This window comes from Pseudorasbora parva, chromosome 8, assembly GCF_024679245.1.
Source record: "Pseudorasbora parva isolate DD20220531a chromosome 8, ASM2467924v1, whole genome shotgun sequence".
Taxonomy (NCBI): domain Eukaryota; kingdom Metazoa; phylum Chordata; class Actinopteri; order Cypriniformes; family Gobionidae; genus Pseudorasbora; species Pseudorasbora parva.
The window spans coordinates 32,177,685-32,198,450 of record NC_090179.1 but is presented as its reverse complement, the minus strand read 5'-3'; the positions used below and the strand labels follow the sequence as shown (position 1 = coordinate 32,198,450).

The 20,766-nt window shown below is 37.4% G+C and overlaps 1 protein-coding gene across 2 annotated transcripts; it reads right to left on the bottom strand.

Annotated features, from left to right (window-relative positions):
• Nucleotides 1-1,569: 1,569 nt before the first annotated feature.
• nars2 (asparaginyl-tRNA synthetase 2, mitochondrial) lies at nt 1,570-20,498 on the bottom strand. 2 transcript variants are annotated; one of them, XM_067450952.1, is made up of 14 exons: nt 20,109-20,498; nt 18,585-18,694; nt 17,996-18,116; nt 17,746-17,886; nt 15,943-16,023; nt 15,669-15,772; nt 12,841-12,973; nt 8,171-8,269; nt 8,020-8,057; nt 7,714-7,780; nt 6,356-6,493; nt 5,382-5,479; nt 1,988-2,014; nt 1,570-1,747 (listed from the first exon to the last, which is right to left on the bottom strand). In XM_067450952.1, exons 1-14 carry the CDS (start codon nt 20,271-20,273, stop codon nt 1,603-1,605), a joined length of 1,467 nt encoding a protein of 488 aa, XP_067307053.1. In that variant the 5' UTR covers nt 20,274-20,498; the 3' UTR covers nt 1,570-1,602. The 2 variants fall into 2 exon arrangements, with proteins under 2 accessions (XP_067307053.1, XP_067307054.1); XM_067450953.1 differs by lacking the exons at nt 1,570-1,747; nt 1,988-2,014; nt 5,382-5,479 and adding an exon at nt 5,519-6,111.
• Between the last annotated feature and the right edge of the window lie 268 nt (nt 20,499-20,766).

Sequence of the window (20,766 nt, the reverse complement as noted above, 5' to 3'; positions counted from 1 at the left end):
TTATGCATTATATTTGTTGCAAGAAGACCAGTCAGTAACCCCGGAAGTGTCATCTGTTCAGCTGTCTGAATTGAGTGGCCTCTTGCATATTTGCTTGAATGATGTAAAAGTAAAAAATAACCGTTCTGTTGAAAATTATTTAAGAGTTTAGTTAATCTGAACGGACGCAAAGGTTCCTGTCAGAGCAACAAGCAACAGTGTGTAAAAACCTTTCGGCCACATACAGAAAACCTTTGACCTCTGTCATTGCCAACAAAGGGTATATAACAAAGTATTTAGATTCACTTTTTTATTGACCAAATACTTATTTTCCATCGTAATTTGCAAATAATTTCAATGTGATTTTCTGGATTTTTTTTCTCATTCTGTCTCTCATAGTTGAAGTGTACTAATGATGTAAATTACAGGCCTCTCTCATCTATATCCCTCATCCCTCTCTCATCTTTGTCATTACTGTCGATATTCTGGAAGTTTCCATCTAGGATCCATCATCCAGACGGGACACCTCTGGAGTGGCTGTGACTGGTCTTAAAAAAAACAAGCAAAATAAAAATGGTCCATTGCAATATGAAATGGAACAAACAATTGAATTTGAGAATTTGGACAATTGGTGGCTGACTAAATACTTTTTTGCCCCATTCATTATATATGAATGTCCTGACCAGTGCAAAATAAATAACACAAAACTGCAAATTCTTCCGTTTTCCAGCATCTTTTGCATATTCAAACCCTTTCCTGACTGTGTGATCCATCTTCAGGGTGAGGACAATTGAGGGACTCAAACACAACTATTAAAAAAGGTTCAAACATTAACTGATGCTCCAGAAAGAAAACATTAAGAGCCGGAGAGTGGAAACCCTTTGAATGATGAAGATCAAATTTGTCTTATTTTGTTTAAATATAATTTCCAAATGAAGTACATTGGCCTTCAAATTCAAAATGAACTAATCCTTTGATGCATTGTGTTTCCTTCTGGAGCATCAGTGAATGTTTGAACCTTTTTTTAATAATTCTGTTTAAGTGCATGTTTGTTGATCACATTTTACTGAAAATGAAGTGTTACTAAGCTACAGTTGGCCCAAAATGATCTGCACACTTGAGCCACGTGTGAAATAGATGAATGTCATTGCATCAGAAGAGCAGTTATTAAAAAGTAAAACAGATGTCTTAATATATTCTCTTTTGAAAGTCAGTGTTTTACACCACAAGATAAGAGATTCTTAAAAGTGTTAAAAGTTGATAATGTTATATTGCAATTTTAATTAATAATTGAGTGTTTAATAAAAAAAGAAAAGAAAAGATAAAGACCAAGGAAACTGTCAAATCTGTTTGGTTAAACAGTATTGTCAAAAACAAGAATATGATACCCTATAAAAGTCAAAACAAAAGACTAAAGTTTTTTTTTTAAAACAGTGATTCTAGAACAGTGGTTCCTAAAGCCTGTTTCTGAAGCTTCTTCAGCATTGCACTTTCTGTACGTTTCCATATTCAAGCATACCTGATTTAAGTCATCAGCTCATTAGTAGAGACTCAGGAGCCTCAGTTAATAAAAAAAAGGGACAAAGCACATTTAATATTTTTTCCTTTAATTTTACAACAGTTTCAAAGCAGGCAGGAGTGTGAGAATCTGGCAAATGGAATCACATCTTTGATATTGTGGAGTCCCAGAATGCACTGCAGGTACCTTTCAAAGCCCATCCCAAAACCACCATGTGGAACGGAGCCAAACTCTCTCAGCTGCAGATACCTTTCAATCACAAAGATGTTCACTCAGGGGGCGTTTACACGACACCACTTTGCATGCGTTTTGGCCTTTCATTGACACGACAACAGTGTTTTGAGGGCCTGAAAACGCAAACTTTGAAAACAATACCATTCAGTCTAGAGGTGTTTCTTTACAAAGTGACATCGCCAACTACTGGCCTGACATGAATTATACGTTTCAGATTGGAATAAAAATGTATGTTCATAAAATTCATAAACCTACCATTCATACGTGTCCTTCAATCCAGCCCTGTGATAAGAGGGAAAACATGCAGGAGATGAGAGTGAATAGAACCTAATAATACATCTGTGAAAATGTGCATTATCTGGAAATTATCACTTTCTAATTTACAAAAATACAAGTTGTCTTTCATTACAATTCAGCGTAATTGCGAGTCAAGAAATGTTTCAATTTCAGAACGCCTTAGTATTTGATGTTTTCAAAGGGTATTTACACTACCAGTAAAGTCAAGAAACTGACACTATTCTTCTACCCATTAAAAGAATCCTGAAAAAAAGGTATCACTGGTTCCACCAGAAAGTTTTCCACATTATTCAAACTGTAATTGTTTCTTATGGGGAAGCCTGTAAAAATAAGTGTGCAGTGATACAAGTCTTGCATTCGGATGGTGATTTATTCACAGTGAGAGCGGAGTTCTGCGACCCTAAGAACCCGGGACTGCACTGCTCATGAGGTAAACAAAATGTCTGTTATTGCCTGGAAAATTAAACAATTCATATTTAATTTAACAATAGGAAAATAATATCCTATTTATTATTTGATTATTTAAGTCCCCCATTTAAATAAATGACGTGCTTTAGTTAAAAGTGCACTATGAAGTTAAAAGACAGAACTGCATGCATTTTTGCGTCAGAACATACTGTCCTTTTGTTTGTGCTTTGGCTCTGCGGATGAATATGGTCCTCCTACTGCTCATAAAATATTCACTACTGGCCTTAAGATATATAACCAATTTAGATGGAAAGGATCTCAAGCTGACAAGCCGAATACGTTACGGTAGCTTTTAACTGGATTCCCCGCAAGGTTCAAGATTTTGCTGCTCCATAGGCAAACTTTCTCGCTTGTTGTGACAACTAACCTGTAGCACTCCAACAACATACACACACCAAAGTAGCCGGAGAATTTTGTTCTCTATTGACAGATATGACACGTGATGCATGTACACAATTACCTATAAAAATCCAGTCTAAAATATAAATGCTTATAATAGGCTTACTATAGTGACTCAGGGTAAGACTAAAACACATCTTGGAAGAAGGATTGATGTATTAACTCATTATTTAAATGTTAATTTTGAATAGAAAAAGTCTATATAGAAAATTGTGTTCCTTTAAAGTGGTTTTCTGTCTTGCATTTTATTTCTCAAATGTAAGGATGTCATTTTACCTCTTATTTACATAAGATAACATTTGACCCCACTAAAATTGCACTGAATGCAGTACCTGTTGCTTCTATGATCAGTGTTCATACACATTTTACCAATACATTTCCATGACATTTCCACAGATTTTGAGGCAAATTCAGAACATAATGTTTCATGAAAATCTGTGTATATGTGTAAAATAAGAATACAAATCCATGTTCAAATGCACCATACCATGAAATGGAACTGAAATGAATTATCATTAATGCTATTAATGTAAGTATATAAGAACAAGCTGTGACTGTGCCAAACATTAGTCCATGCAGAGGAAATAACGTCATGTGACTGAATGCCCGAATGCTAAGTATTGTGATTTGTTGAACCAACATTATCAATTAAACCTATATTATATTATACAGATATTTGTGGAACAAATTTCCATGACTTTTCCAAAACGTTCTGGGTTTAGTTATGGCTTATTTCAAATGTTTATGAGATTTTGCTCTCTTTCTTTTTGTTCTTGACAGCTCCGTTGCCTTACGCCCACATGAGGAACAAGTAATCTGAATAGAGATATTGACAAGTGCAGCAAATCAGCATATAAGAATGATTTCTGAAGGACTGGAGGAATGATGCTTTGCATCACAGGAATAAATTACATTTTAAAATATATTACAATAGAACATTGTTGTTTCAAATGGTAATAATATTAATAACAATATTACTGTTTTTACTGTATTTTTTAACAAATAAATGCAGCGTTGGTAAGCAAAAATACTTAAAAATATTAATAAATATAACTAACCCGACACTTTACTGTATCAACTGTATCAATAGCCCCTTTCAGACATAAAGTATTTACTAGTATGTTACCGGTAACAGATCGTGTGTAAACAGGATCTTTTCAGAATTGGCAATTTACCAGTAAAGGAAGTTTTAACATTACCAGTAAATTACCGGTAATGTGCTGTGTGATTTTTTTGACGCAAGAAGTCTGCTTTGGCCCAATCATAAAGACTTATGAAGATGATGTGATTACTCTGTGCTGTTTACAGTAAGCTTTTAATAGTTTCTCTATTTAAATATGTACTGAATGATCTCAGCTTTTTCAACGTGTCGAGCTCGAGACTGTAAGGCCGCCCAGATCGTCCCAATGGAGGCTAACGATCGGCGGGTGAAGGTCGTTGCGCGTTCGTCTTTTCAGCGGGGAAAAGGGGATTTTATTCCAATTCCTCGTTATCTGACTCCATTTAATGATAATTTAGAATTTAGGTTAGAATGCCAATTGGTTATTTGGTCATTCATTTTTAATAGTTTAAGTACACATTTAATTATTCCGTTTAACCCTTTGTTGAAATTATACCCAACCTGAATAATTCCAGAGCAAGTCAGAATCTATCAAAGTGTAACAATTTATTAACAGTCAGGTAAATGTATAAAGCCAATTACATAGTCAATTCAAAGGTAATCCATATATAACATCAAATACTCTGAAGTAAAGAATGAAATGTATACCTGACTTCTGAAAATTACATAATGCTGGCTATCTTGAGACATCCAGCATTACGGGCTGACCGGTTTAAAGTGTCAAGCCCTGAGCTCTTTGTAACATTCCCTTAAATACCCAGAAACAAATGCACAGACTCTTTGAAGTGTAAACACTAGTTCTCAATGGGAATTTGCATTGATCAAGAAGACGAACGCGCAGCGACCTTCACCCGCCGATCGTTAGCCTTCATTGGGACGATTTGGGCGGCCTTACAAGACCCAGTCTTCTTTTCCATTCATCAGCGCTGCGGCTCTGCAGTTGGATACTATTACACGAGTGTCATGTCATGCCAGAATGCTCTTAAGAGCAAACATGCATTCTGTTTGATCATCCGCTATGCCTGTCGCTCAGACGTCAAAAAGATGTTGTCAAATTGAATAGATAGTGAAACTAAAGCGCTTCTTATCATGTGGGCAAATGAAGACAACGACACAGTGTTTAAAGATAATTTCTGATGACTGACATCAAAGAATTTACCGGTATTTTGGTTTGATGTGTAAGTGCTCTCTTTCCGGTAAAAAGCCAGAATGCCGTTGCTTGTGTGAACAGCATATTTGTGTATTTACCGGTAATTTCAGTAATTTTATGGTAATTTACCGGTATTGTTTATAATGTCTTAAACCATTACAGCATATATTATATTTTATTATATTGTGAAGAGGAATTATTTTCAAAATCCTTACTGTGCTAGTCGTTGGCTCAGAAATTCTAGTCTCTCTTCTCTCAGGGATCCACCGCAAAGCTCCCCGACTCCAGGCACCAAGAGGTCTACGGCAGCTGCCTGTCCAAAAAAATCATGGAGGTGGAGGTGAAGAAAAGAAAGAAGAAACAGGCCTCGTGGACATGCTGAATTCAAAAATAGCCAGATTTCAAAACATCTTTACACCATTTGATTTTTAGCATTTACTCTATAGGCTTCACACACAAAATGTAATCATATTTAAAGGTCCCGTTCTTTGTGTGTTTTCGAAGCTTTGATTATGTTTACAGTGTGCAATATAACATGAGTTCATGTTTCGCGTGTAAAAAAACACAGTATTTTTCACACAATTTACTTATCTGTACACCTCTGTTTTCTCTGTCCTAAAAACGGCCTGATGATTTCCTTGTTCTATGAAGTCCCTCCTTTAGAAACACGTAACGAGTTCTGATTGGGCCAGCGCTTCCCGTGTTGTGATTGGACAGCAGCTTAGCGCACTTTACCCGGAAAGGTCCCGCCTCTTACCATAACGGGGAGATGCAAGCGCTGAATGCGCGCTCTTCTCCACGTGAGAGAGCAACAAGACCACGCCCCCTATTTTGCGTGTTCTTGTGGGCGGAGGGTTAGTCAAAAAACGGTTCTAGTGACGTCATTCCTGAAGGAAGTGCAGAGGTGTAGTCCTGCTGTAGTCCAAACCGGCCGTTCGCTGTAGGCTTTGAAAGGGAACTTCTGTTAAATAAAATATCTCGCTTGGCATTGAACTTTGAGCTTTATAATTTTACAGGTATTATTTATGCTCCAACAGCAACATTACACACTAACTAAAGTTTGAAAGATGGATTCGCGAAGAACAAGACCTTTAACATGTTTACACATATTAGCTAGTCTATAAAATAATAATCCTGTAAAACACATGGCAGGACCACATGTAGAAAAGATTGAAGAGCTCATTCTTACAGTGTGCTTGGGTTGGTCATGGTTGTCTCGGGCATAGAAAGGCTTCAGCTCAAAGGGATAGTTCATGACAAACACTGGGACGTTTCCACAGTGTTTCACTAGGAACTTCTCATGTTCTGTCTGAAGATCACAGCCCCACTAATGTAAAGCATATGTCAAAGAAAAAGACAGAATAGATACTCTTAAAACAATATTATATTCATTCTATATATTAGGCAATACATATTACACTACCACTCAAAAGTTTGGGTTTGGTAGGATTTAAAAAAAAACATTTTATGCTCACCAATTGGATAAAAAATGTGAAAAATTGTGAAATATTATTACAATTTAAATAACTTTTCTATTTTAATATATACCTTTTAAAATGCAATTTATTCCTGTAATGCAAAGCTGAATTTTCAGCATCATTACTCTTGTCTTCAAAGTCACATGATCCTTCAGAAATCATTCTAATATGCTGATTTGCTGCTCAATAAACATTTCTGATTATTATCAATGTTGAAAACAGTTGTGCAGTTATCATTTGTAACATTATACTGTCACTTAAGCCGATTATGCCTAATAAGCTGACAATGAACATGGTCATGTAAACGCGGTAACCCGTGTTCTTTTATCGGAGTAAGGTCATAAACGGCATTAGCATAAACCGGTCGGGACAAGTAGTTTTTTGCCTCTTACCTTGATTTTACGCGGCATGTAAACGTATTTACCTGCTTTTTGTCGGCTTATTGAAGTGCGCATGTGTGATAGGTGACAAAAACGCAAACTTAGAGCAGATTTAAACGCATCCAGACAGAGCGTGCTAGCATTTTGCATGAAATAAGGACATATATCACAAACGCACTCTTTTAAGACCCAGAAAATTGTAACGATGTTCTCATCTCATGCAGCAGAAGTAGAAGAGCTTTAGTCAAACTGCATCTGTAACTGCATGAGGGATAATATGAGCCGCAAATCTCACGCTGGCACGGTGCATGCTTTATTTAACATCACAACTGATGTAACATTTGAAAAACTCAGAGTCAGATACAAACATTATTATTTTTGATGTCACTACAAGGAAATAATCCGGTTTATTAATAAAGTCATGTAAACGCGGTTTACATGCATTGTCAGTTTACTGGTTTGCATGTAAACGGGGAAAACAATAAGATGGTTTTTTTGAGTTATCAGCTTACTGGTGTGCATGTAAACACACCCAATTAAATGCATCCTTGCTGAATAAAATTATACATTTCTTATTGACCCCATTTTTGAATGATCATGTGTATTATTTTATAATTTCATATATAGTGTGTCTCTGTGTATAGTAACTATTTCAAACACAAAAAAATGCTGTAAATGCTGTTACTTGCCTCTGTGCTGAATGTAAAGTTCTCTGAACTGCTCTGTAGAATATCTATCGCCTCAGTGTAAGAAATGCTGTAGAAAGCAAATATAAGTAAATTTAAAAGAGTGTAATAAAAATGTATGGTTCAGAGCTCACAGTTACACATGACAAAATACAATTCAATCATTTACTCTTTCTTTTCAAGAGAATTCTTACTTGTATCAGCTTATATTCAGCCTAATCCTAAACTCAAGGCCGATTTTGAAAAGTAAAATGACTTAAAAATTGCCAAAAGCAGACTGAATTGACTGAATTGAAATATAATACGTACACATGAAATTTTCTTTTCAACATGAGATCCACTTGGTCCTGAGGATGTTTAAAAGAGTTAAAACAGTGTGTTACAGCCATTATGGTGGAGAAACTCAGAATGCTCTTATAAAATCTCCTTGGATAAGAAACAATAGTATTGTGTGTCATACCCTGTGTCCTGGTGCCATATATTTGTGAAATAACTCTACATCCTCTGTGCAATGGGACAGCACATGCTCTGTGGTCACCTTGAATAAACTCTCCATTACCTGTAGAATAAGAAATAAGCAACACAAGTACATGTGTCCCATCAGATTTTGAGCACATTCCTGTATACAATAATAAATGATAATATATTAATGAATTTAATGTGCACCCAGCACTAGGAAAAAAAACAAGTATCAGATCAGGACTCATTGTCGGCAGATACTCGATATTCAATGACTTGGATCGGGTCGGGGGCACAAAAAACTTGATTGGGTCAATTCTACTGATCACGTAATGTGTTACCCCCCAACACTATTGTACACCGTATCAAATCAATTTAAAATTTAATCAGTTGCTAGCCTTGAAATCTAGATGCACCCTAGTGGCAACAAATCTAATCTGCCGCGAGTATCACCTAGCAACATTCAATACACTTCTGAGCTGTAAAAAACAAATTTTGGTCTGGCCAATCACATCGTGTATAGAGTCGGTGGGCGGGGCTTAACATAACGATGGCCGAATTGCACTTGCGTGCTTCTAGTAAACACAGAAGCTGCCGAATGGCAGTCTTTTGAATCAGCTTTGACCGCGACTTGGAGTAAAAGGGGGGGTGAAATGCTGTTTCATGCATACTGAGCTTTTTACACTGTTAAAGACTTGGATTCCCATCCTAAACATAGACAAAGTTTCAAAAACTAATGTTGGACATTTGATGGAGTATTTCTTTGTCAAAAAAACTCCTTCCGGTTTCTCACAAGTTTCGGAAAGTTTTTTTTGAGTATGGGCTGGTTTGACGTTAAAGGGGGGGTGAAACACTCAGTTTCAGTCAATCTCATGTCAATCTTGAGTACCTATAAAGTATTATTGCATCCTTCATATCTCTGAAAAGTCTTTAGTTTTATTATATTTATAAAAGAAATATAGGTTGTACATAGACTGTAGGCCGAGTCTTTCCGGAAAAAAACGAGCGCCTGGAGGCGTATCGTGTGGGCGGAGCTAAAGAATGACGATCGCGAACAAAGCGGTGACGTCCTCAAGCGTGGAGAAACCCAAGTATGCTATCGACCCATGTATGCCATCGTTCGGATTCAGCTAATATGTGATCCAGAATCAGGCTGAAATCAATTGAACAGGAGAAACAGCAACAGCAGGAGGTCCGTCTCTGTGATATGTACTGTATTTAGTGGCCTGTCAACATTTGTGTGTCTTTACTCACAGTTTATGAGGACATGATTCGGTTTATGGACTATTGTATGTGACTAAACATTAACAATAGCAAGCAAAACGGTTTTGCACGTCATACTAGTGTAACGTTATACAGAACAAACGGAGTAACGTTAACCTTTAGCGCATTTGAATGACGAAGCACGCGATCGTGACGTTTACTGATGTTTACTCACGCGACGAGCCAACAGCATAGACATTTGAAGCAGTTTTACTCACCGGCTGCTTCCAAAGCAGGACCGAACCTTTATCGCTGGGACCGCTCCGTCAAAAACACACTTCTTTGGTATGATTTGGTGAAGTCCTGTGAAGGCATTGACCGTGGAAATCCGCGATGTTGTGAAGCTTCCCGTCATTTCTGCGTTCAAATCGGTTCAAATGCAGCGCTGCCTTCTGGGAATGCTGTGCTGAAGCGTTGATATCACCCATAAGAATAAAGTGGAACGGGAGCACGGCGCGTCATAAGTGTTCACGGACGAGTGGATCTGCATCTGAGCGAGTGTTTATGGGCGTGCATTTCCTCTCTCGCTCTAGTCACGCGCTTGTGCACCCTACCGGGAGAAGAGCCCGTACGGCCCATACAAGGACCTTCCGTTCTAATAACATCAAACCGAGCCATAGTCGAAAAAAAATCTCTGAAACTTGTGAGAAACCGGAAGGAGTATTTTTGACAAAGAAATACTCCATCAAACGTCCAACATTAGTTTTTGAAACGTTGTCTATGTTTAGGATGGGAATCCAAGTCTTTAACAGTGTAAAAAGCTCAGTATGCATGAAACAGCATTTCACCGCCCCCTTTAATAGAGCGGAAGGTCCTTGTATGGGCCGTACGGGCTCTTCTCCCGGTAGGGTGCGCGCGCGCGTGACTAGAGCGAGAGAGGAAATGCACGCCCATAAACACTCTCAGCTGCAGATCCAGTCGTTCTTGAACACTTATGATGCGCCGTGCTCCACTTTATTCCTCGGGGTGACATCAAGCGACTTTAACGCCTCAGCACAGCATTCCGGGAAGGCAGCGCTGCATTTGAACCGATTTGAACGCAGAAATGACGGGAAGATTCACAACATCGCAGATTTCCACGGTCAATGCTGTCACAGGACTTCACCAAATCATATCAAAGAAGTGTGTTTTTGACGGAGCGGTACCAGCGATAAAGGTTAGGTCCTGCTTTGGAAGCAGCCGGTGACTAAAACTGCTTCAAATGTCTCTGCTGTTGACTATCGTCGCATGGGTAAACATCAGCAAATGCGCTAACGGACTCCATTGTTGTTCTATGTATAACGTTACACTAGTCTGACGTGCAAAACCATTTTGCTTGCTACTGCTAAGGTTTAGTCGCATACAATAGTCCATAAACCGAATCATGTCCTCCTCATAAACTGCGAGTAAAGTAGGGATGGGACGATACACTTAAACTCACGATACGATGCACCTCGATATGCCAGGGTTACGATACGATACGTCACGATACGATATCAAATTTTATTTTTATTTTTTTCAAATCTGTGATTTTTTTACCACCAAAGTAATGTACTTAAACGAAAGGTAGGATTTTTCTCTTTTTTTGCATTTTGGTTCTATGTTGTTTAAAAAAAAAGAAGAATTTTTAGAAGTCCACGACCACATCTTAAACAGGGGTGCCAATAATTGTGGAGGGCGCTGTAGGGATGTCAATCGATTAAAATATTGAATCGCAATTAACTGCATGATTGTCATGAGTTAACTCGATTTTAAATCGCACCTTTTTAGCAATTGTAAATGTATCTTAAATTAAGTTTAAATTAAGTTTTTAATACTCTAATCAACATAGGTATGGACAAATATGCATGCTTTATGGAAATGTACATGTATTATTAGTTAAACCATACTTTTTCAATAATAATCAATCCAGCATGAAGACTAGACATATCAAAGGTCATAGATATGTTTATCTAAGAAATTGTTCTCTTAAGCCTAAACTTAAAAATAATGAGTAAGTAACTGTTAGTGATTTCTCTCATTTTAAGAATATAAAGGGAGTTTTTACACTGGCAGTTTAATTCAGAACAGGGCAAAGTTTGTATGAAAAATTGTTAATGTGTACCAGTGAGCGAACCAGAACCACACCATACCTGGAGGAGGTCCATATTACACGAGGAGGAATATAGTGCGGCCCCTTTAAGAGATCCGCATTCCCTGTTGAACTGCCGGTATTTTGCGCGTGCGCGCCGAACTGGGCCGCGATTCACGTGGACAGTGTGAAGAACACGGACTCGAGAGCGCGCTTGTTCAGGAAAGTAACCTGTGCATTCGTTTTAGCCGATTGTAATGTATTTAGTTCAATAAAACAGGTGTACTGTAAGCGGTGATGGTGTTAATGATTTACCTCAGACATGAGCGAGAGTGAGCTGCAGTGCATCGCGCTCAGACTGCAGAGAATGTGCTCAGTGAAAAAACGCCCTTTTCTTTCTGGAGTCTTATAAAAGTTAAACAGAAAATATGGTAGTTTATGTAGGCAATAACTGCATTTTTGGTTTAGAATATTAATGCTAATGTCAACCCTTTTCTTTCCCTATTAATGTTTGCTGCTGCACCCCACCCTCATTCTACGCAAATCATGCAGCAGTGCCATCTATCTTTATTTCGCGATACATTTTTTTCGACCTCGATGCGTTTCGTCACGTTTTGTATCGCGATATTTTGTCAAACGATATTTCGTCCCATCCCTAGAGTAAAGACACACAAATGTTGACAGGCCACTAAATACAGTACATACCACAGAGACGGACGTCCTGCTGTTGCTGTTTCTCCTGTTCAATTTATTTCAGCCTGATTCTGGATCACATATTAGCTGAATCCGATCGATAGCCATGGGTTTCTCCATGCTTGAGGACATCACCGCTTTGGGTGTGCTCAAATACGCCTCCAGGCGCTCGTTTTTTTCCGGAAAGACTCGGTACAGCCTACATTTCTTTTATAAATATAATAAAACTAAAGACTTTTCAGAGATATGAAGGATGCAATACTACTCTATAGGTACTCAAGATTGACATGAGATTGACTGAAACTGAGTGTTTCACCCCCTCTTTAAGCTTTTCTCTGAGAAAAGAACAAAGAACGGCACTGAAGTCATTCTTATTAATTATTATTATTATTCTTAAAAAGGGTTTTCGGAGTTTTGCCGACCGGACACGGCAAAAGTTTAATCTATCAACTAGCTTCGCTTCACGTTGCTCTGGTGTGTTGTAACTCTATCCAATTGTGTGCAGAGGGTGTTTAAAAGACAACCGTTTATCCCGCCTCTCGGATTGAGCCCTGTCAATGGTGAGTTTCCAGACCAAACAACTTGATGTGGGTCTGGCTTGTCAGGCTAATCAGTTGCTTGATCGTGCATGTAATTCAATGAGTGAGGAGTAGTGAGTTTTCTACCTTCATCAGGTCGCCTAATGACTCAGTGAAGGCAATCTCTGCCTCCACCATGTAAAACTCTGCCAAGTGTCTTCTGCTTTGAGAGTTCTCCGCTCTGAACGTAGGACCGAATGTGTACACTGCTGAAAAAGCCCTACAACAGAAAACCAGCAATCACAAATTAGTTTAGTACTCATTTTTAGCTAAAGGTTCTCATAAAGCTACAGATCTGATTCATCATAAATACATTTGCAATGACAATTCCATGGCACGATTTTTTTTTTTTATATTGGGGGCTTTTCTCAGCAAATACTGGCAATAAAACAATTAAACTTCTCCTCATGCTTCCCTCGGGTCATTTTGAACCAAAGTTAAATCTTTTTTTTCTTTTTCTTTTTAAATCACATGTTCATCTGAGTGGTTTAAAGACTTAAGGAAATGTGTCGCACTTAAACGCGGAATGCACACACACAAAAAAAATTGAAATCCAGGGGAAGAGCGCATATGCTCCATATAGAGCTATAAAGCCATCTAGTGGCAAGAGTCATGAAATGCTTCACTGTTTTTTCCCCCTAAGAGTTCGGCAGAGACACCCAATGTAAAATATTTTGAGCTGAATTTACAGGGTTATGCATGAAATTGTGAGTTATTTTGAATTTAAAGGGTCATGAAACCCCCCTGCTGCAACGGTGTTTTTTCACACCTTCGATTTGAAAAGGCTTGTTAAAAGGGGAGTGGTCGACTGTGAAAAGGTTGGATGGTATTGTGTGGAAAGAGGGAATGGTTTGCATAAATAGGGGAGTGTCATTGTGTGCATTAAGATTAGCGATACCAATAGCAGCAGTTACAGCGGTTCTGAGACATGTTCTTGGGTCACGTTGGCATTGTGTAGGCTACCACAGTGAGATTAAATGAGGGATGAGTACAGCGAATGAGAGAACTATGAGTGGCGTGCAGCAGAGATCGCAAATCATTCAGCTCTTCAAAGTTCAAACCAGCATAATTCAGTGAGAAATTAAAATAAATGTTATTCTGCATGACGAAATATTTTGCAAACGTGATAAAACTATATTTGTCCAAATATGCACGCTGTTTGACAAGATGAACAACGCGCCGACGTGATAAGAGAACGTGAACCACCCAACATGCGATGTGATGGAGATGTGTAATTCTAGATCGGGGTAAAAGCATAGACTGTAAAAAAATATGGACGTAGCGTCCGTGACGTCACCCATAGGATTCTGATAAGCCGTTCTGAAGCTTAAAGTAGGGGCGAGCTGGGCGTTGCCATCTTGTGAGCGAGTCAACGCGTGTCACTCCCGGATAACAGAAAATGGGCAAAAAGGCGGGATGTGCGCGGAGCTGAGGTGACGCAATGACTATAGACGGCGGATAAATGGCTATCCACTTGTAACCACGCCCTTAATTATGCAGAACCTTAAGGCTTTATATAACGTAAACGAATGAGTTATAAAAAAAATTCACCCCCCTCAGAGTTGTCATGAAGATCAAAATTAGCCTTATAAGCCAAAACCACAATTTGTACCAGGCTGTAAACATGTTTTTTTCTGCTTTAAAGTTGAGAATTTTAACATGGGGCTCAATGAGATTCTGCTCCCTTCTGGAGCCTGTCCCAAGTGGCCAGTTGAGGAATTGCAGTTTACATTACTTCCGTATTGGCTTCATGAGAGATCGCGGGAGGTTGCCGCTTGGGTAAAAGCGAAGGGGTTTGAGGCTTCATAATAGTCTCGACCGCGCATCTGAAGCACAGAGCGACGCGCGGCTGGGTTGCCGTGACGATCCGCGCTGTCTATCACTCGACAGCTAAATCTATATTTGTCCAAATATGCACTGTTTCACTAAGAGCCCGAGCACATGCACAGAACACACCGAACACATGTGACGACAAATAAAACGGAGAGGACGTGGCTTTTGTTCATTAGCCTACAGATTACAGATTGGTTATTTTGCACTCCTGACATAGATAGTCAACGCTTGCAGGTTGGGCGTGCGATTTCTCAGGTGACTGTTACTTTACCGAGCCTTTGTAGCAAAGGCTTCCACAGACGGCGCCGGTTACAGCTCGCTCGGAGCCCTTTACGTTAATTCTTATCAGCACAACGCCTAGCTTTCCTCCGTGACTTTTCCGCACGCTGCTTCCAAAACTTCCCCACCATATCTCTACAATAATGATGTAAGACGACCCTGACAGATGTGGCTGTCTCATGCATATTAACTAAATTATCTTGTATGCATACTACAGCGCAGGGATTGGACTGAATGAGCTTTATGTCATGAATATATATCGAGAATCGCTCGGAGCGGTCGACGTCAGCATGTGCCCAGCAGCCCATACTTGGGCCGAAAAGGCCGTGCCGACATCAGCATTTGTGACGTTGCTCCGACTAAGCTTTTCAAACCGGAAGACAGAAATCGCTCTGAAAAATGCAAAAATAACTATTTTCACATATGAATACCATTAATGAGTACCCTTAGTGTTTTCAATGATGTGCAGCCGATACATATCTGTTTACATCTCAAAAAAAGTGTTTTGGGGTTTCATGACCATTTAATGTGAAAGAATGTGAAGAGTGCTTAAATTGTTATTTAGTTATTAACAAAATCTAGGAATTTAAAGGTAAATAGAAAAAAAATGCACAAAAAAATTGGACAAATGTATTGTTATACAAAAAAAAAGAGAAAATTGTATAAATGTTAGCGTTTCAGGTGATTTTGACCTGCGAGGGAAAAATTTGTTACTAAGTGCAAGGGAAAGATGAGTAAATAAAACTAAGATCAACTTTTGAATATTGATACATGGTGTGTGTACAACTACATTTTGACATTACCCTGCCATCACCTCCAGGTGCAGCTGTCCTGAGACTGTTAGATAAGCTGGCACTGAGAAGAAATGTGGGTTTGGATCATCTGAGTCATTTTTATCACCTGCAGGCTTCAGAGAACACACAGAATGATCAGTTACCGTAGATTCAAAGAGGAAATAAAAATGATTATACTACATTTTGAAACACTGACATTTTGCTTGTTGCTATATCTCACAATTCAACCTTTAACTAAGCAATACATGCTAAAATATACAAATGATCTAAATCGGAGATGTACCTCAACTTGGAAGAGTTCTCCAGCTCCCTCACAGTCATTTGAGGTGATTACTGGTGTGTGAATCTGCACATAACCGTTATCCTGTAAAAACAATTAACACGATGAATCTACAAGAGAGGTGTTCACTTACAAGCTGCGTGAGAATTATATTTTTATTAATTTGCATGCATAAATTACACAGGAGTTACATTTTTAAAGGAGGAATTAAAGAATGATAACTAATTCAGAATGAAAACAAGGTCTCATTAGAAAACTTTATTTAATACATTTAATACAAGCATTTAATACATTATTTAATACATTTAATACAAGCACAATAAATGAACACAATGCACAAGAGTATGTACCAGCAAGAGTTGATTGTTAGTTTTTAGCAAGAGGCCCCATGATTCGATATTATGATGCTGAGTATTGTAATAATTATAAATGGATGTGTGCCTTTTACTTTCACTTTAGAATTAGTGCCAATTTGGGGGTGATATATGTGATATTACAGTGTGAACAAAATATTTAAACATTTTATTTCCCGAATTATAATGGCCGATATTACGGTCAAATTTGGCACAATATGAGCTGAAATTCAGTTCCTAAAAAAATATTGATACTTGCCGTCCTTGTATCGATACATTATCCCTACACAAAATATTGCGATACTATGCTGTATCGATTTTCTTCCCTACCCTTAGTTGTTAGTCACCAACAGCTCCAGACAAACATTGATCCTCTAAACAGTCCTGTTACTACAACTAACATTACAACAACAGCATAGCTTGGTTCTGTGAAACATCAAAACCAATGTTACTCACATATGAAGCAGAAACAACACAACCATTTTCAGGCCTTCCTGCTTCGATCTCTTCAGCCCCGAAAGGCTTTTGTAATATTAACATTAAAGCTCTTGTCATTAATAACCCTTCTTTTCCCAGTGATATTCCTCTGATTTTTCTCTTTTGTAATATCTCTCAGCCATCTCTCGTTCTACAGTCTCTAAATCTCGCTCTTGCTCAGTCTCTCTCTTCCCCCCATCATGAGTGGCCACGCCCCTACTGCTGATTGGCTACGTGTTGTGGTTCTTGGTCCGATCCACTTTGAACCGCATTTTTCAAAAATGCTTACTGCACCGTTAACTACCAATGAGCAACACATTTGTTAAAGTATTTTCTGATCTTAGTTAACATTAATACAAATGCTTTTTAAACTGTTCTTTATTCGTTTCGTGTTAGGTCAGGTACATGACAGATTTTGATTTAATTATTTGGATTTTCAAGTGTTGTTAGTTCATGTTTCTAATGTAACCAATGTTAGCATATGAAACTTCATTATAACATATATGGAATATATAAAGTTTAAACACTTACATTTCAAACTTTGCGATCAGTAAGATATAAAGAAATCAATAATTTTATTCAGCAAGGCTTGATTAAATTGAACACATGAAAGTAGACATTAAGGTCACCAAAGATTTCTATTTCAAATAAAAACTTTATACTAATTAAAGAATCCTAAATAAAAACACTTCATGGTTTTCAACTGATAATAACAAGAAATGTTTTTTGAGCAGCAAATCAGCATCATCTCTGAAGGATCATGTGACACTAAGACTGGAGTAATGATGCTTAAAAATTCAGCTGTAATATCATAGGAATAAGTTACATGTTAAAATATAGTAAAATAGAAATCAGTTATTTTAAATTATAATGATATTTGCAATAATCACATCAGAGACATCTTTCAAAAACATTTTTAAAAATCTTACTGACCCCAAACTTTTGAACGATTGTGTGTTTATAATGACTTAATTACCCTGAAGAATGACTGGATAGCAGATGTAGCCTCACTGCGTATCCTGAGCATGGAGCTGAAGGTATTTGTTCTGCATCTGAGGTGAGGAAACTGCCTGACGTACTCCAGAGAATGACGCTCCTTGATCTTAAAAGGAAAGTCCTAGAGAAGACGTACAGGGTCACTATAGCAAGTTTGACCTATTCATGATTTTATAAATCAATTTTCATCAGTTTTATCTGACTGATTCAATTTGAAAGTGAAGACTCACCACAGGATTGCATTCTCCAACCACTTCAATGCTCTGAGCGTGTAACTCCAGATTCTGTCTCTCATTTGGGCTCTTTTCTAAGGTGCCAGTGATGTCAACAGCACAGCCAAATGTGAGGTCTCTTGACAAGAAGGGAGGATATATAAAGAATAAATATCTACAGTGGCCAAAAAGTATCTGAACATGTAAAAATTTCATTTTCATATTAATCCGCACGCAAAGCTGTAGCACAAGTAAAACATGTTCTTCCGCAAAAGGCATGCCATTTTCATTTTTTTACCACTAGAGGGCCAAAAGTTACTTGGTGTGCCTTTAAATTGGAAACAGCATATATTATTTCATTTAAAACCTAATTTTGTGAAACATGTTTAAAAAGCATGCTTGTGCTTCAATGTCATTAAAATAAATGTCACTTGGATTGTAATTTTAATGCAATGACATTCATACATCTTTGCGTGGCTCAACTTAAGTGTCCGGATAACCTTTGAAGTCGCTGTATATATCAAGACTTTCATGACATTTGAAATATAAATCATATTCTTTCAAGTTCAGTGTTAAATACACAAATTGCACATGAACAGAATAGCACCTGGTATTAAGGTGTGAGCTGGCAACAACCTGTAGAGGCTGCAATGAACTTCCATCGGTCACATGTAAGAAAAGGTTGTCTTTCTGCGGCCTGACGGATCGAACCCAGCCCTGCAGAAACAGGATACATGTTAACGTACAAAATGACCACATGTTTATTCAACTCTTTTCACCCTCGCTACATTAATTTGTCCATTAATGCTCTCCAACAGTATATAGTAGTTTTGCTGTAATATCATTGAGCTACTTCAGCATTTATTAATATTTTACCTGGTTTTTATATTTTCTGTTTTCTTTTAAGTTAAAATTTTAGTCAATTTGTTGATGTTTTTGTCTTCCTTTTTATTCGTTTTTAAATTATTTCTGTAGTACATAATTTTAAACTAAATGAAATTGAGAAATGCTGCATTGTTAAAGGCACAATATTTAAGATGTTTGGATTAAAATATCTAAAAACCACTAAAACATTGTTATATATTTTGTTGCCTTGTGTACTTATCTAAAATGTTTCAAAGAATTTTTAAATCCAGAGAAATTAGAAACTTTAACCAGGACACGGACCGTTTTATTTTGTAGAAAATATGCAAACACCAAAGACGCTTAAATATATTATGTTTTATTAGACAGGAGAGCATGCATTCATCAACAGAAAACGTATCATTGTCATTTAGCTCAACACTGTCTATTGTCAAGACAAGGAATAAAAAAGTTTATGGGGTTTAATTTCGTAATATTTTATTTTAAGATAATTTTACACATTACCACATATACTTACTATAGTAATAACAGTAAATTAGGCATAATTACAACTAACCTTAAACCAAACCAAAACACTATAGTAAGTATATGTAGTTAATTAATATTACTCAGTACTTATTTGAGGAAGTGCAACGCAAGTACGTCACCATAAAATAAAGTGTAACTTCTAATTTGAGTTAACTTTAATTAATTACGTCTGGTTTATACATATATCAGCAACCAACAAAAGTGATTTCAACCACATCTCAGATAATGTATTTTCTGTTGATAGAATGTTGTGAGGTAAATGACATTTGAAACATTTTTGGAGTAGAATTGACTTGTTATTTGTGCATCATTTTACACGTGACTGGAAAATGTAAAATAATATAATATTATGCCAAAATTTTATATTTACCTTGATCTAATATTTAATTTTTGCTCCTTGATGACCTACTGTACTTACTACTGGTAAACAATTACACTAACGTTTGAAGAAAAAACCTTATTAGGAGTAATGGAACAGATCGAAAATATCTAAATGGATTTAGTTACTCTGTATGTATTACATGCATGCATATGAAATTATTGATAATGTAATAATAAAAGTAAAGTCTGGGTCTGATGGAATAAAATCAATACATGAAAGTCCAAATAGCAACAAAAATAGATAGATGAACAATGTTTCAAAAAGTTCACATAGGGAATGCAAAATACACCGTTAGCTTAAATAAAAAATGTATCCAAGTTGAAGAAACACCTTAATATTTTGTTCGTGTAACGTTACCTGGATTCTAACATGTGATCCCGTATCTTTGCTTGCGAGCGCATCGGATACTCTCGTCTTCTTGGACAACATGCGACTGCAGTGTCGTTGAAAGAATTTTTCGGTACATCTGCAGAATAATGGTGTGGTGAAAGCAGGAATCCGTTGTAATATGAGGGACATCATGTCAAATCTGAGCGGAGAGATTCAACACTGCGTTTGAATGTTCTCTGCCTCTTCCGCTTTGAATGATGGCACAGTTCACAACGTGAACTTCACGTCCAATAAATGCGTTATTTTTTATAATGTATAGTGATAAAACTCATACACTTCTACAACAGCTCGACTGGTTAATGTAGACGGCCTCTGTTTTGACATTCACAGTGCACTGCACGCGCTTCCTGAAATCGAATCAACGTCATGAGCAACGTAACATGTACGTTGCATCCCATTGGTTAATATTTGACATGCGCAGCTGGTGCTGGTGCTCTCTGGTGCTTGATTATGGTTACATAGGTTAGGGTTAGGTTAGGTAATAAAGGGGTCGAATCATTTCCACGAATCATTTAAAGGAACCGGTTAAAAAAAGGTTTAGCAAAAAACAAAACAAAAAAAAAAACAAAAAAAAAAAAAAAAAAAAAAACATTACGTTCCAGTAGCCCATGTGGCCACATATGGC

What these genes read in the sequence shown, in the direction of transcription:
- nars2 (XM_067450952.1), bottom strand. Translation starts at nt 20,273, where the DNA reads ATGATGTCCCTCATATTACAACGGATTCCTGCTTTCACCACACCATTA. An exon ending in CTATCCAGTCATTCTTCAGG is followed by an intron (nt 16,024 to 17,745) that starts GTAATTAAGTCA and finishes TTGTTTTTACAG; the next exon opens with GATAACGGTTATGTGCAGAT. An exon ending in GAGAACTCTTCCAAGTTGAG is followed by an intron (nt 15,773 to 15,942) that starts GTACATCTCCGA and finishes TGTTCTCTGAAG; the next exon opens with CCTGCAGGTGATAAAAATGA.